The 17802-nt window shown below is 33.6% G+C and overlaps 1 protein-coding gene across 3 annotated transcripts in view; it reads right to left on the bottom strand.

The window, feature by feature from the left end:
• Nucleotides 1-17802, bottom strand: part of kif14 (kinesin family member 14) — a 36191-nt gene that overhangs the window by 5960 nt on the left and 12429 nt on the right. For all 3 annotated transcript variants that reach the window (XM_087302960.1, XM_087302962.1, NM_001044976.2), the window contains 15 exons: nt 15286-15349; nt 14994-15178; nt 14006-14108; nt 13756-13910; nt 11066-11213; nt 10829-10981; nt 10457-10589; nt 10282-10375; nt 9996-10137; nt 6777-6880; nt 5813-5913; nt 4421-4651; nt 1623-1810; nt 403-555; nt 193-306 (listed from right to left, as the gene is read on the bottom strand). In XM_087302960.1, coding sequence (XP_087159086.1) covers nt 193-306; nt 403-555; nt 1623-1810; nt 4421-4651; nt 5813-5913; nt 6777-6880; nt 9996-10137; nt 10282-10375; nt 10457-10589; nt 10829-10981; nt 11066-11213; nt 13756-13910; nt 14006-14108; nt 14994-15178; nt 15286-15349 — 2068 coding nt within the window. The remainder of the gene's footprint in view (nt 1-192; nt 307-402; nt 556-1622; nt 1811-4420; nt 4652-5812; nt 5914-6776; nt 6881-9995; nt 10138-10281; nt 10376-10456; nt 10590-10828; nt 10982-11065; nt 11214-13755; nt 13911-14005; nt 14109-14993; nt 15179-15285; nt 15350-17802) is intronic.

Below are 17802 nucleotides of genomic sequence, written 5' to 3'. Positions count from 1 at the left end.
GGGAGGAAAATGTTTTAAAAAGTAGGCGAGGATTAGTGGCATTGTTGATTTTCAGACGGAAATATGTCTGCTTTGCAGAAGTAACCTCAGCTGAGAAAGAGGACAGAAGAGTTTGGTATGTACTTGCTGGTACTTTAAGCGTATTTCCTGAGATTTTGATAAATTCCCCAAATATTTTTTTACAACAATTACCGTTGATCCCGTGTGAGAAACTTGAAGCATCTCCTCAGTGACCAGCAGACCAACAGAGAGAAGATCTTTCACACTTTGTCGCATCCCATCCTGCAAGCAATCCACAACTGATCTCTACAGAGAAGACAAACACAAGAACAGTGTTATGCTACTTCCTTCTACATCCTTGAAATTTAGATAATGATTGGTCAAACTGCAGAAAACACCCACATTGTCTATGGTTTCTGAATTTTGTTCATTCAAATGAAGATCAGTGCCGTTCACTGCAGCCAGAAAACCGATGGTTTTAAAAACTGCATTTATACATTCGGCAACCCTCTTCCGGGCCTCTGTCACCATGGAGGAGATTTCAGAGTCACAGCCCTGAAAAACCAACACACAGAAAGACCAGCACCAGCATTTTAATTACAACTCCAGTGCTGACACTGACATATTTCTAAGTGAATTTATAAACACATTATATGCTAGATACATACATATGTGTAGGAGGAGACTAAGAGGGCAGTTAATAATCAAATTTACTTATTATGAACTGTCAGAACATTGAAATAAAAATAATAATAATAATAATAATAATAAAATTTAAAAAACATTTATTAAATAAATATATACAGAAATTTAAACACTGAAATATAAAATTTATTTTAAATCTTTTAATCTTTTAAATTTATTTTAAATCATTTACATTTAAATATTAACACAGTAGTACTTTTTTTCTAAAATAACATATTTTTATATAATATTTAAAATTATATAATAACATTAAATCACAAATATGTTTATTAGCAAATACACAATAATAATAAATAAATAATAATAATAGTAAACAAATAATAACAATAATGCAATTAATTAAATATTTATTACAAAAATACTTATACATACACACACATTTAAACATTAAATATTGCATGTGTATTAAATATTTGTATTTAAACATTAATTTTATTATTTAAAACAAATTATTATTTAAAAAAAAAATATATATATATATATATAAAATAAAATAATATATTTGATATATTAAATATTTGAAAATTAAATATTCCAATTTATAAAGTTAAAATAAAGAAGAAAAATTTTAATTACAAAAATGCTTGTTCGCAAACACACAACTATAAACAATAATTAAATTTAAAAACACTTTACACAAATTTAAATGTATACAATTAAATAAAGCAATTTCACTACTAGATGTGAGATGATGATTGTAATGATGATATTGTTTTACTATAATAATGATTAAATAAATAATTAAACTTTTGAATTTTATTTCATATATTCTGACATTTTCTAATAATATGACTTCTATACGAATAAATACAAATATGATGAACATGTATTTTCCTCTGGTACCCCATCAACACTAAAGCGATAAGTAAGCAACATAAATCCATCTTTTATACTATCTATAAACCATTAACAAGCACCTGAATGAGTAACTGCAGGTATCCTCCGATTTTCTTGACCTCCATCTTGAGCTCCTCGGCTCTCTGAGACACAGTAATAGAGCCGAATGTAATGCTGGAGACCCAGTGCATTGTAATGAACACGGCCCTTTCAACAGCTGACGTGGCCTTCACTAGATGAGTCTGGGCTTCAGTACTGCAGGCAAACACTGCTCGCAAACACACATACAACCAAATAAGCCTCTCTAAGTTGAATACTGACAATGATGAATGAATCTGTTGATTTAGCTTTGTTAAATTCCCTTTGAAATGCACAGCTTTGTTCGAAGTGTGAAGTAATTTTAACTTAACATGAAAGAGGGTGGGGCATATCAGATAGCTCTTAAAGCCCTCCCCTTTTATTAGCTATTGCTATATGCACTTGAGCTCAACCACACTTACTAGCAGAGCTGTGATAAAGATTAAACGTTATTGGCTGCTTTTTAAAAGAGGGGAGGCGCTACCTCTATTTCCTGCCCTGTCTATGTGTATCAGTTCAAATTACATCAGACATCTAACAAAAATCTACACTTCAAACCACTTCATGGAAACTTGAAACATTTGTCGGTTCCAGCTATTTTCCTCCCTGAATGAGCAGCCCTCCACGCATTTCCAGTGTAGTAAACATGACAGAATGGAACATATAAACCCCACTGACTGTTAGCGTTTCAAAAGAGTGATTCCCAGAGTAACAAAAACAAAAAATAGAAGTATAAATGTTCAAAATGGCATTTAGGAGTAGGGCCAGACAAAATCTGCAAACATTTTTTGCTATTTCTGTGCAGAACTTGAAAAATCAGCTGATTTATGCGGGGATGGTTTTTGGAGATCATGAATAAAAATGTAATATAGATAAAATAAAATAATAATACCTTTTTAACTTTAATTAAATCTTTACAATGGAAATCCAATAAGATCCACTGTATTTGGTAAACAAAGCAAGTGATTCATAGAATATCTCAACTAAAAAACTGTATTGTAAATAAATCATATGAACAATTTCATATTAGTCAATAATATTACTGAAATTCATTGAAAAACTGAATAAATATAAATTTATACACAACTAAATAAACAGAATCAATGATGGGCTAAAATCTGCAGAAATCTGCGCTCGCAGTTTCCGTGTGGGCCTAGTCATGAGGTATGGTGATGATCACTCAAAGTAAAAACTGGGCTTAACACCGTTTCACTACCATTGATAATTTTCTGATATATACAAATGTTTACACAAACCATCTGTATGACCGTCCACTTACAACCTCAAAGTTACCAACTTCATCTGCATCTTGTAGTGGGTGGGGCTAATCTAATACTAGAGAGCATTTGATTGGTCAGAGGAAAATCTGAGTAAAATTGTTGATTCTCATTGACGGAAAGTGAGACATAAACTTTTGAATGCATATATCTTCTAAAAGCAAAATATGTCATTGTTTTGTAGTATATTAGATTTTAGGTAACCTTTAGACTATTATATAGACGAATTACCAACCTACGTCACATGGGTTCCCGGTTGCAAAAAGAGACCGGTTGCAATAGCAAACATGTCGTGTTGTGCAGTAGGATGCCAAATTAAGTCCAAAAACAGAAAACTTAACTTTTACCGTACACCACACTGCTTTTAATGCCAACAACCGCAGACTTCTTTGGTTAAAAGGGAGCTGAATGAAGTGACTCTGCAGTTCTCATGTTATATCAGGCAAGTTCACGCTATGCTGAATCATACACGTTACTCGTTTTTGATTGCAGCAATGATTTCATAAAAAAAAAAAAACAGTTAAACATGGTGAACTAAACTGCGGAAACTGAATGCTCAAAATCAAACGTGAAAGTGTATGTTATTAAGGTAATGTTGGTTATATTCACACATTCATTGAGTGACAACTTGTGACACACTTCCTATATTGTTTACCATGACACTTTGAATATTCAATCTGAAATAACATGCAAGTGTGAATTGCAAACAACATCAACACTGTTTATTTGACTGTGAACAATGTTGTAGTTTGATAGACATTGGCTGCTAATATGATTTTGCTATGTAGAGTTTGCAAATAATACTTTTATGAAATTATATAATTAAGTAGAAAGTTCAAATGTGCGAATATAAAACCAACTTTACCTCTATGTGTAAGCTCACAAACCCTGCTATACAGGTGTACAGCTGTTCACTGTCAGAATGCAGTAGTTTTGCTTGTTGATGATTACCCAGGCCTTGTACAGTTCTGTCTTCTTTCCTTGTCTTTGGCTAGGCAGAACCTCGGTTTTTAGCACTACAAAGTTTTGAATCTGGTAATCATGGAACATTAATTCTTGCATGTGAGCACACAGAACAAAATTGTTGGCATCCAAAGACTTGTAGGCCTTTAACTTCTCTCTTATTAAAACACTTAGAGCTTCAATGCGATTGTATACTTGGGCCTGGATGCTTTGCCATTTGGTCTTATCCATTATCCATTGGGAGGATGCTATCGCAAATGGACCTGTCAGATGAACGCCACTCACTTTAATGTTAAATTGGCAGATTAACTGTGTTTATCAGTGAGTGACAAGCTGTTATAATATACATAATATGTAGTTAATATAATTTCCAAGACAACGACAAACTCTGTACCGCATCGGATGTCATTCCCTCGATGTAAATGCTAGCGCTCCTGTTTTTTTTTTTCTGCCACCTCACTGCGTGCACATCCTGAGTGTTTACAAACATGGTAATTTGTAAATAAATAAATACTTTCTTTCTGATTTTGGTGGGGCTTTAAAAATGGCCGGACACTTACAGTTCTCCTCACTGTCGTCATCCAGGTCCTCATAGAGGTCTGTGATGGACCTCACAGCTCTGTGAACTGACAGCAGGTCTAGGGTCAGTTTGTCGGCCAAGCTTTCACTCTCGTCAGCTGATTGGCAGGAGCGCAGACGAGCAACAGCAGAGCCAATCAGATCTTTGCAAATGCCTGGGAGGGCGGAGTCAGAGGTGCTGGAGTGCAGAGAGGGTGGCTTGTTCATCAGACCTAATAAAAGGACAGGGAACTCATACTATGATAATTGCTCTGACAGAACTTCATATTTTTGTTCATTTTTTAAAGGAACTGATGAAATAAAGTGGTTACAAAAAAGAAAGAATGATGCTGGAATTCCTCTCTTTGTAAATAATCATGGATTATCCATGTATACAAACAATAATATATTCTGGAGGCTGCGAAAGATGTGAAGGGGAACATGATTTTGAAAAATCCTTCAACTGACAAGCAAATTAATAATAATATTGTAATGAAGATTTGAGGGTGACGTGGTGGCACAGTATGTTGTACTGTTGCCTCACAGCAAGAAGGTCGCTGGTTTGAGCCTCGGCTGGGTCAGTGGAGTTTGCATATTCCCCACGCGTTCATATGGGTTTTCTCCAAGTGCTCCGGTTTTCCCCACAGTCCAAAGACATGTGGTACAGGTGAATTGGGTAAGCTAAATTGTCTGTAGTGTATGGATTTTTCCCAGAGATGGGTTGCAGGTGGAAAGGCATCTGCTGCGTAAAACATGTGCTGGATAAGTTGGTGGTTCATTCCACTGTAGCAACCCCGGATTAATAAAGGGACTAAGCCGAAAAGTAAATGAATGAATGATGGGGACTTGAATCAACTAAACAAAAACCAAGGAAACATTTGTGCATGCATATTTGTATTGACTGACCAACTAAAGTGGAAATTTTTGGCATTCTAAAGAATGTTTAAAATTTTATTTTGTTAATGGTTGGAGGGGCGTTTCTGAATATATCTTGCCCAAGCTGTAAAACTGACATCATCAGAGAAGGACTGCTGTTCCAGAGCAGAAGCAAATTGTCAGATTTTCATTAAAGATTACCAAAACAAACCCATTTTTCTGTGGATTAACCGATTAATTGTTCATCTTTAAATTACCAATGTGCACTAGCAAAAAAAAACATTGTAAATTTCGATAGTATGCACAAGCTTGTTCATTTCTATTTGCTCCCCATTGACATTCACCATAAAGAATAATAAAAAAAAACATTCTTGAAAAACCTATTCTGAAAAAAATTAGCTTTATACAATACAATGAGGTTGAGAAAGGATGACAGAAGTGTTATTTTGGAGAGAATTATCCATTCAATGCTATTAATTTAATAGATTACACACATACAGACCACAAAAATACTTTACCAGTGGACTGTGAGGGAGTGCAGTGTAGACTTTGAATGGGGTGAACGCGGATCTCATAGAGACGCCCAGAAATCCTTCTGCTCTTTAGCAAACTTCTACTCCTGAGCAACAAAAAAATAAAAACAGAAAAATAAAGATCTAGATATGGAAAATTACATTCTGAGCTATCACTAATAACAAAGAAAATTGAATTCTTCTTTACCTGGTTTCAAGATATACACTTCGAAGTTATGAACATTTACTGTACTTTCAAGTCTGGGAAACTATTTTTAAAAATCACACTCCATAATTCAGAAAATACAACAAAAATCATTCAAAGTTACGTCCAGTGTTCTCCAGCCTCTGGTGCCTGGATTGTATCTCTGCACAAGAAGTTTGGCCAAAGGAGAAATGGCCGTGTGCAAAAGAGCCAGGTTTCTCTCAAGGTTATTTTTCCTTCACTTGTTCACAAGTTTTGGGCTTGTGGAGATGCACATCAATAGATTTGCTCTTTAGTTCTTGGACTTTCAGTAGTGAAAGTTAAACCACACTGAACTGAACTAAACTGAACTTCAACTCTAAAAACTGGACTGACACTATTTCAGTTTACTAGAACTTCTTTGCTAAGCTGCTTTGACACAATCTACATTGTAAAAGCGCTATAGAACTATAGATGAATTGAATAAAATGTTTTAATGCATTTTTGCCAGTAGTTGCTCGTCTTATGCGGTGTAGAACCATTTTTGATGAATCAATATTGAATTTGGCTCGAGTCACATGCTCATGTAGGCAATAAAACAGTAAAAAGACTTTAGGAACATGCTTTTCCATAGAGCGTGGTTTATAAGGGGAAAAATAGCATCACAGTGGAAGACAAGAACCAGCACTGAGCACAATGTCTACTTCTGTTCGCTCATTCCTCAACAAGGAAACACAAAGATCTGAATCATGAACCATTTATGAAAATACAAACACATGGAAATACCTTCTTCGAGAGAAAGACGAGGTTGAGGAAGAGGCCGATAGGTCTGGTTCCCACTCATCATTAGGGTCGTAAAACACGTCGTCATCTTTAGAAGCGCTTTCCCCCTACAGCCAATAAACATCAGAATTGATTTAGCCTCCGATTCTTTTACGATAATAAGAGCAAATGCCAATCGACATGCTTGCTGATTTTACTGGGTAATTACATGGAAATAAACAGGCTTCAAATGGCCTCATATGTTATTGCATTCAAACAACTCAACGTTTGACGTTAAAAACTCAGCACTGCGTTTGGATCGTTGAGTGGTGCAGTTTCCAAGTGAAAAGATACATAAAAATTAAACAAACCAAATAGTAATTTTTAAGTAAATTGGCCAAAAAAAAAAAAAAAATTTACAAAAAAGTAAAAAAAAAAAAAAAGCTGATGGTAAATGAGTAGGGATGTAACGATGAGCCACAAAAGTTGATTAATCGCTTAAAATATGTGATGATTCAAATCTGTTGACACGCCAAACAAATGATGATATAATTGGAGTAGGAGTTTATAAGAATAAATATATGAGAAGAACTGTCTCTAATTTATGTGGCATTTTCGGTTCATCTTTTCTCTGAACGATACATATTAATGTTCATATTTCTGGGTTCACTCTAAACACAGAGCACCGTATCACTCAATTTAGTTTACTCGCGGAATGTTTGTTACCCAAGCAATTTTTTTGTTCGAGTTCAATTAAACGAAATTGTGCAAAAGACGCACCACAAGGGAATTCCACACGCTCTAAGAAAACACAACGCCCATTCCACTGCATTGTTGCCCAGTGGACATATTCCTATATTTGCATGTTTTTCAGTGACTTTGTATGCATCTACTCATGCGAATACTAAACTTCACTTTTGGTGTGAACCCAGAATAAGTGCAGTGCTGCTCTGTTTAAAGTGGTAACCTAGAAAATATATCACTGCTGTTCATAATTCAGGGTTTCTGCAGATATAATGTCAATTTTTTGAAGACCTTTTTAAGACCATTAAGTATTAAATTTAAGACCTATATCACAATATCAAAGACACGCATACACAAAGAGAAAATGAAAAGTCACAAAATTATTGGTAAAATAAATGTATTCAAATTGAACAGTACAGGAAAAACAAACAAAGAAGCATCTTAATGCTGATTTATTTATTAATGCTGATTTTCACCTGGCGCCGCATCGCACACCTCACAAAACGGACAAGGCTTTTATACTTGACGCGTTTGCCATTAAGATATTCTTTTAAATGACAGGGGGAGGGCAAAAGAAACAGATAGTAAAATCAGACGGATAAACAGACAAGTAGAACGTTTCCGGAACTAGGTCATGTCAGTAATATCATTTAAGTTTTTTAAACTAATAGTTTTTTGTTATTTTTATAATTTATTATAATGATTATAAAGATTTTTATAACCATTCAAGATTTTTAAAATCAAACTTTTATGCATCACTTCATTTGTTCATATATTGGACAGTTCTACCTATTAAAGTTAAATATTAATGGCAACAGAACTTGGGTTGCTCTACAATTATATTTTTTTATTATGGCAAGAATAAAAGCAAAAAGAGTATACTTACTAAAAATACTGACGTTTTTTATTTTGCCCACTCAACAATTCACACATTACTTTCTGGCTAGTTTCTGTTCTCTACTTACAGTATAGGCTAAAAAGGCAATAATGGTCTTACATTCCTGACCATTATCATCAATAAAGCCTAGAAATTAGGGCATCAATATATCGTAAACTGAAAGGTTCAAATATTCCTTTCCAGTTATCAAAGACATAATTTGTTACTTAATTTTAGTTTGTAACTTGTAAATTGTTTTTAATTCAAAATTGTAATATACACAGCAGTGTAAAACTTATGAAAAACATATACTGTATTATTAAAACGACCTGGGTCACCACTTTTGCAAGGCCTCTTTTTTTGTTTTAACAAACTTATCCCTCAGGTTTTTCCCAAATTTAACGAAAACTTTACTTCTTTTCCACTGCTGTTGCAATTTCTAGCCAGAATCATATGGTTATCTCTATGATCATGCATGGCCAGATTATAAAGATGTCTGTTCAGGTGTACCTGTCAAGTCTCTTCAAAGTGGTTAATATTTAACTCAAATCAATGTGGCGCCGCACAAACTGTTCGCTCAAGTCTGATTTTGTGAGCTCCACCAGTCGAAATCACGTTGTGCGCACTCAAGCAAAGCTCTGCAAACACATCGATGACATCACATTTGCATTTGAGTTCAATAAAAGAAAGCTTATTGGCTGTTGCATGTTGGTCTCATTTGTAGTGGTAAAACCGCAAATTACAACTTTTGGACTGGTGAAATAAAGAACTACAACATCATGAAAACCAAGCAACAACAACCCAAAAGAATTTTAATGAGCATTAGATGTGGTGTTACATGGACATCAGAAAAATAAGACCTGTGCAAAAATATTTAAGACCTAGAACAGAGAATTTAAGACTTTAAGGCCTAAAATTTCGATTTTTAAATTTTAGACTTTTAAGTCCCTGCAGAAACCCTGACCCTCCCTCAAAATGGAGAATTTAATCGCTCAGTGAATCGCTACATCCCTATTAATGAGGTTGTAATGTGTAAAAAAAAAAAATAATAATAACAATAAACCAAAAAAGATAAAAACAACAACAAAAACAACCAAAAAGGAATCTGTAAATAGAACCACCCAAACCAAAATACATAAAAGCAAAAATAACCAAACTAGAAAGACAAAAAAAAAACAAATACACACACAAACATAAAAACCAAAAAATACAGATAAACAAACACTAAATTAAAAAGCATCAAAGAAAATGAAACCACACCAAACAAAAGACAAACAATCACAGACTAAACGAATTCAACACCAAACACACAAACAACATAAAACCAAAAAAGACAGATAAATGCTGAATTAAAATAAGGCGTCAAACCATAAAACCACACCAAACAAAATATAAAATCAACCAAAGACAAAACAAACAAAACCAAACATGCATACACAAAGACCACCACCAAACCAGGGCAAAAAATGCAGCTATGTATAATTATGTGTTTAAACCAAACACCAGTGGCCACAACCTCTAGAATAACCTTGCAGACTGATGTCACATGTCACTGTGTGACGTCAAACTGGTAGGGACCTGAAATAATTATTTCCATATATAAACAATTAATATTAATACACCTGCTCGATTTCCCTCATGGCCGCCAGGTTGCTCTGGAACTTCTCCAGACTCCAGAAGGTGGAAATGCCCAGTTTGGTGTTCTGAACCTGGACCTGCAGTTGAGCGTCTCCACCCTCCACCTCTTTATCAGCAGCCTCGTGTCTGTCGTCAAATCACAAACACATACAAACTCTTTAAAGTCCATAATGTAAATAGCTGAATTTTACTTATTGATAATCTAAATATACTGATTTTTTATGCTATTAACCAAAAATATTGATGTCCTCACACACTAAATAACTGTACCTGCTGAAGACTGTGTGTTTTCTGAGTTTGCCGCTGATTTTGTTTGCTTCTTCAATCATCAAAGACAGCTTCATGGCATCCCATTGCGGAATAGCTACAAATATTGAAGAAGATGATGGTGAACATCACACTGATGGAAAACTCAATGTCTTTTAAATGGAAAGTGTGCCAGTACCCATTTTAGGGGTTTGAGTGACTTTGAGAGCACGTTTCATTTCAATCTGAGCCAAATCTTCGGCAATCTTCCTCTTTTCGGCCTCAAGAGCTGCTACAATTTTAGCATGCCGGACATCATGATCAGCCATCGCCTACAGAAAAAGAAATAATGATAAAAAATGTAATAAAAAGCACAACAAATCTCATATTAATTCAAAAGCAAAATTAAGTGTTTTGACTGTTTCTTTACCTTATGAAATACATGACACCTATGGAGAGTTCTTGTTTAACTTATATACAGGTGTTTGTTTGGAGAGAGAAATATATTTTCCTTTGCACTTTCTTTATAAAACGTCTAGAGATGAATTAAGATATTAAGTAAGCTCTTCACCTGTCTAGTGGCCTGAGCCTCCATCTGCAGACGTCTCTTATGGCTGCTGACTTCCTTCTCCAGTAGAGTTTTTACAGACTGCAGCTGCTCAATCTGACTGGCGGCTCTCTGTTTATGCAGCTCCTGTTCTCTTTTCCTTTCACTCTCCTCCTTCTGAAGAAGAAAGCATCAGTGTTTGAGGAACTGGAGTACAGACAAATGCTAAACGCTGTCTGTAATATATGATGTAGATCTCACCAACTCTCTCTCCAGAGCTCTGATCTTGATCTCGTACAGACTCTTCTGCTCGCTCAACTCTTTCTGTGCCATCTCTTTAGCCACCTGAATGCCCTGCATCATCTCCTCCTTGGCCTTCAAGCGAGCCTCCTGGATCTCAGCTTCCAGTCTTGCAGGGACATGGAGAATAAAGATTAAGAATTACTCTCATCTTAATCTTGGGAAATGATTTTACACTTTTTTTTTAGACTCCCGAAGAGCAGCGAAGAAGCAGATTCAGGATGTTCCACATATATATATACATACATACACATATATATACATATATATACATACATACACATATATATACATATATATATATACATATATATATATATATATATATATATATATATATATATATATATATATATATATATATATATATATATATATATATATATATATATATATGTGTGTGTGTATGTATGTGTGTGTGTGTGTGTGTGTGTGTGTGTGTGTGTGTGTGTGTGTGTGTATATATATATATACACACATATATATATATATATATATATATATATATATATATATATATATATATACACACATATATATATATATATATATATATATATATATATATATATATATATATATATATACACATACATACACACACATATACACAGCTACTATCAACTATATATATATATATACATATATATATATATATATATATATATATATATATATATATATGTGTATGTATGTGTATATATATATATATATACACATACATACATATTAGGGATGTAACGGTATCAGAATTTTACGGTACGGTAATACCTCGGTATGAATGGCAAGGTACAGTATTTATTGAGTAATTTACAGGAAAACAAAACTAATGAAAAGATTTGAAAAAAGTGCCAGAAGTACTTATTTACCTTAGCTCTGAACATATCAATGACATAAAAATTAGCCATCTATCTGTAGGTTTTGAAACAGGAACTTCAATTTATCAATTTTAATAACAAAAAACTATAAAGCCAGGTTAAAAAAAAATATGTTTCAATTTAGTATTGTTGAAAACTCATCAGATTCAACATTTAATCATGCACTCACTTAGATAGAGATGTTTTTTTTAAGGAAAATTATCATATAAATATAATCTGGCAAAAGCTGGGATCTCTGGGCATTAACCATGTCCCCTGCAACAGAAAAAAACCCTCTCATTTGGGACTGAGGTTTTTGGGACAGAGAGATATGATTTAGCCAAGGTTGACAGCAGTGGGTAACGCTGTGCATTGTCTTTCCACCACTTGAGAGGACAAGCCATGAGTGAGATAGAGGTCTTTTTGCGGTACAAGTCAATGTCTGCATCAATCTAACAAGTGTGCTGTGTTCTGCAGTCCCCATGACTGTTTTTAGTCGTATTCCTCAAATTATATTTCACCACAGTCTGGCAGTGCCTGCATACAGTTTTTTTCTTTGTCTGTCACCTTTTCTCCTTTTTCGTATCTTTTTAAAAAGAAGCCGAAATACTTCCACACATCCGATTTAAAACCCGCTTTAGGTTCGATCATTTCCAGCTCTTTTTCTTCCCCGCTACTAGCAAAACACTCCATATCCGCATTACTGGATCTGTAGTGACAACAGACCGCAAAGGATGATGACCACGCCTAGGCTAATGGGAATTGTAGTCCCCGCTACCTCCCGTTCGCTTCATTCGCCTAAGCAAACTTTTCTCAGAAATATAGTTTTATTGAGTCATGCGCCTATATTGCGGTATGACGGTATTTACAATAATGTTACATCCCTAATATATATATAGGGGGTAATGTCCGATTCCGATCAAGTCTGAAATATTGTGATCGGGCCTGATTTTTGATCATGTGATTAGATCTGGACATCCCTAATAGCTACTATCAACTAGCATTTTTCAAAATATCTTCCTTTGTGTTCAACAGAAGAAAGAAACTCATAAAAGGTTTTAAACCACATTAGGTGGAGCAAATTGTAAGGTAATTTTCATTTCAGGTGAACTAGCCATGTTATTGAGATTATACATAAAAACAAAACACTACACAGATAAAACAATAAAAAAATAAAACTAGAAGATTAACAAAGCATACACCACATTCAAGCAAAGTAATTACAAAAGTAAAGCACCCAATCAAATACGGCATCAAAACTTTTTTTTTAACAAATGATTAAAAATAAAACAAACAGACAATCACCAAATCAAATAAAAAACAGCCTCAAATCAAACCAAAAACTAAAAACAAACAAACAACAATCAAAAGCGAAAAAGACAAAAGCCTTAACACACCAAAGACAAAAACGAACTAAATGAAACAACATAAAACCAAACTCTACACCAAAAAAGCTGAAGACACCAAACAAAACACAAAAACAACACCAAACCAAAAAGACTAAAATTAAATACCAATATAAAACAAAAAACAGAACTGACATTCAAATCAAAAGCACCAACACAACAAAACTTCAAACAAAACAAAACAACAAAAACCACAAACCAAAAATACAAAAACAAACCAAACAAAACAAAACAAAACAGGAAAACAAAACAATAAACACCTCACCCAATCAAAAAAAGACAAAAAACAAAGAAAGAAAAAACACCCCCTTCCCAAAAGACAAAAACAATTATAAATAAAAGTTGCCAAAAGCAAAAACAGGAAACCAAACACCACACTCATACTTACTGAGCTCTCTGGGCCGACAGCAGCTCATTTTTGGCAAACTCAAAGTCCTTGTGACCGTCTCCACTGCTCCAGCAGGATGCTCGTTTCCCACTCTGAACCTCCGCAGGGTGGTTAAACCGAAAGTAATGATCTCCTCCAAGAATCACACGGTCTCCCTAAAGTTTAAAGTAAAACGTAAAGAAACAAATAAGTAAACTACTAAATGTTTTTTTAGAATGAACAACATTTAAGAATAGTGAGCAGAACGTACATGGTGGAGAACGGTGCACTCGGAAACAAGATGTCCATTCACAAAGGTCTTAGCGTTTGGCATTGGTTTAATGCTGACAGTTCCTTTCACACTGGAGATGACACTAAAACGAAAGTAAAAATAGAAAAAGAAAGTTTAAAATGATGCTAAAAGTTTAAAAACAAAGCATGTTGCTAGCATGAAGTTGCATGTTGCTAGCATGGATCTAGCTTGAATTAGCAGATTAAGAGCTCAAATTGATTGATGGCTCATGGACATCTGACAGAAAAAAATCTGAAATATTTTTTGTCTTCCAAAATGTGTTTTTTATTAATAATCACATAAAACAATATTAAAATATATGAATAAAAATAATTGTAAATAAATAAAACAATGAATTGAACAAATACATAAGTAATTAAATATAAATAGGTAAAAATTAACCAAAATAAAAACAAAATGTAAAAGGAAAATATTTTTTACAAATATATAAATTAAATAAACAAATATAAAAATACAAAAACAAATAGGTCAAATTAACTAAAAGAAAAAAGTTTAAATAATTTTTTTAAATTACAAGTTAAATATACAAAATTGCCAACAAACAAACACAAAGATAAATAAATCAATATTTAAATAAACATGAAAAAATAACTAAAAAGAAAATCTAAAAAACTATTTTTAAATAAAACAATAACAAAATACCTTATTAAAATTAATTATAAATCGATTTAATCATTTTAATAAATCAAAGTTAAAAATGCATAAAAATTTTGAAAATATTTTAATATACAAACATAACAAAAATAAATGGTTAAAATTAACAAAACGAAATTGTAAAAATTTACAAACATATAAATTAAATAAATAAATCAATTAAATAAAGACACAAATTAATTAAAATAATTTAGTATTTTATTATTTTTTATCAGACCTACACAAATCTTATTACTGACCTGTTAATAAAAAGGTGAATTTTAACCAAAAAATGAGGCGCGTCAGTTCTCACCAGTGCTGATCGGCGATGAGTGCTCCAGACAGCTGGATGTCGTGTGCCGACTCAGACTTGAGCTTGCCGACCTTGGTTTGGCCCTCTTTAATCATGTACAGCAGCATCTCTGACAGCTGCGGATCCTCATTCAGGTTCACAAGGTTAGGCAGCCGATTATCCACTTTAAAGGTGACGCCGGCACGCTAAACGACACACAGAGAAGAAGCAGAAAGAGACAGAAAATGGCCATGAAACTCATTTGAAAAGCTCATCGATCCATCACACACACAGTATAGGGTCGAAGATTTACCTGAAGCTCTTTGGCTTCCTCTCGCTTCCTCCTCTCGGCCTCTTCTAGTTTTTCCTTCCATGTTCTGGACACAATAACATGGGAAATAATTAGAAACATATAATCGTCTAAAAACGTTTGCAATGTTGTACAATATTAATCACGAAATCCAATATCCAAAAAAAATACAATAATAATTACAACAATATTAAATATATCATATTATTTATTTATTTATTTATTATCTTTATTAGCATTATCATTATTGATATTTTTATTATTATCAATTTTATTTATCATTGTTATTATTATTATTATTATTTTCCATCAAGAAAGGTCTTAGAATTTTATTTAAACATCAATTGTTTAAGATAAACTTTTTAAATGCAAATACATACACAGAATAAAAAAGAAACAAAATGTTTTCTAAGTCATGCCAATTCATTGGAAAAAGCTGCATTAGCAATGTTTTATTAAAAAATAGTTATATTCATAACGACAAATCTGCTGGTCTAGTTTTCCAATGATGTTGGCATGATGTCACGCGCTGGGAAAACAGCCAATCATGTTTCAAGTCTCCAACATCCCGTCTGCTAAGAGCTACAGCCACATCACACTATTCTACTGAACAAAGCCATGTGGAGAAAATACATTTCAGCTTTTTACATTTCCAAAACCATACTCTCAAACCTCAAACTAACCTGGCTGCAGACCACTGGCTTCAGTTTTTGCAGCAGAACTTCAGAAAAGTTACTGCTGAGTTAGTCACATTTAAATGCTTTGTGTAAGTGTTGGTAATTTTATTTCATTTTTTTTAAAGTAACCTACACAACAACAAAAATTAAATATTATTACCAAGAATATTATTACTTTTTATGATATTCTAAATTTTATTTCAAATTAGGAACATTACAATTTCTAATTTCCTGTGTTCAAAAACCTCCCCTTCACTTTTGTCAAACTGAATTGTGGATCCAACGGCCCCACGTCAGCAGCGTTTCTCACTCCAGAAATTGACCTTTTTCACATGACATCACACGGTATTATTAGATTATGAAATTATTTGTAACTTACTATTAATTAGGTTAAACGGTATACAGATATTAAAACCACCCAGTTGCTGGCGGCAGGACACTTTCTAAAGGTCTCAACTCAGTCAAACATTAATGGATCAGTAAATAATCAATGATGAAACTGATTGCATTTGTAGATTAAATAATTAGCAGGTAATATGAAAAAATGTAATAAAGAATTGTACTCATGCTGGAACCTTCACATAATAAATAATATACATTTATATTCAGAGCAGCATCAAAGTAAAAATAAATCCATTATTGAGGAAACAAACTGAATTAATAAGTGAAAAGGTTGTAAACCTATAATTTTCTTGTTTAACAATAACTTATTCCTATTCTTAATAACTTAAACATTGTGAAAGTCAGAAAGCAGTTCAGTATTGAAAGACAAAACATTAGGACACATGTCCAATAATTTAACAGACTTAAGTCACAATGTGCAACGTTAATATTTTCAGTTGTAAATTTATCAGAGAAGTCTCCCATTCATTCAAGAGTAAACTGGAACTAACAATAGCGTTGTCAATAATAGGGAACTGAAGTGACGCCATTGTAAAAAAAGGGTCTATTGGAAATTCCTTGATTTTAAGCATTGATGAAAGTGTCAGTCAATCAGATTGCTTTTGCAAATACCCTAGCACAGACAGTGGTCAGTTGTGGTCTAATTTTATTGGCTGCCGCTGTTATAATGTTCCCATCAGCTTCAAGCTTCAGACGCACCTTTCCTCAAGCGCTGACACCCCATGTGAATGTATCGTAAATATAAAGAAACATCCAAAATTGGTGTTTCTTTTTTACACGTCACTCAAGGATAGTTTATACTTCTGCATCAAGTGCAGGTGGATGGACAGGTGTAATGACAAATAATTATGACAAAAATATTTATTGACAAACCCCCAACTCCCCCAAAGGTATGCAAATTAGCACATATTTGAAGGGGTGGTCCAAAGTGTATTTTAAGGCTTGGTTGTGTTTATAAGATGCAAAGCGATGTGTGCTCATGCTTCATTTGTAAAAAAAAATAATAAAAAATTCCATTCTTTTTCATATATTTTACTTTGATTATATACTGCTACTCAGCTAACATGAAAACATGAAGACTGTCATATTTTCTAGTTCTAATGAAAATTGCCCGTTTCCACTGAGTTGTACGTTATGGTACGGTTCAGTTTGGTACGCTTTTATGGCCGTTTCCACTGTCAAAAGGCGTACCAAACTGAACCGTACCGTACCACTTTTTCGGCACCTTTTCGAAAGGGTACCAAACAGGGAAAAGGGTACTAAAAAGCGGAGCTAGACACGCAGCTAAACACTATTGGTTTACAGAGATACATCATTCACTTACGCAACAAGCCAGAATAAAAAAATAACCCACCATGTTTGAAATACACAGCAAGAGATTACAGCGGAATTATATATACATAAAATTAATAATAAGCCATGGTCGACATGGGTTCAAACA

Source organism: Danio rerio, chromosome 22 (assembly GCF_052040795.2).
Source record: "Danio rerio strain M-AB ecotype USA chromosome 22, GRCz13ab, whole genome shotgun sequence".
Lineage (NCBI taxonomy): Eukaryota > Metazoa > Chordata > Actinopteri > Cypriniformes > Danionidae > Danio > Danio rerio.
Note: the sequence above shows the minus strand (reverse complement) of the source record. Positions and strands in the feature narration are given on the sequence as shown.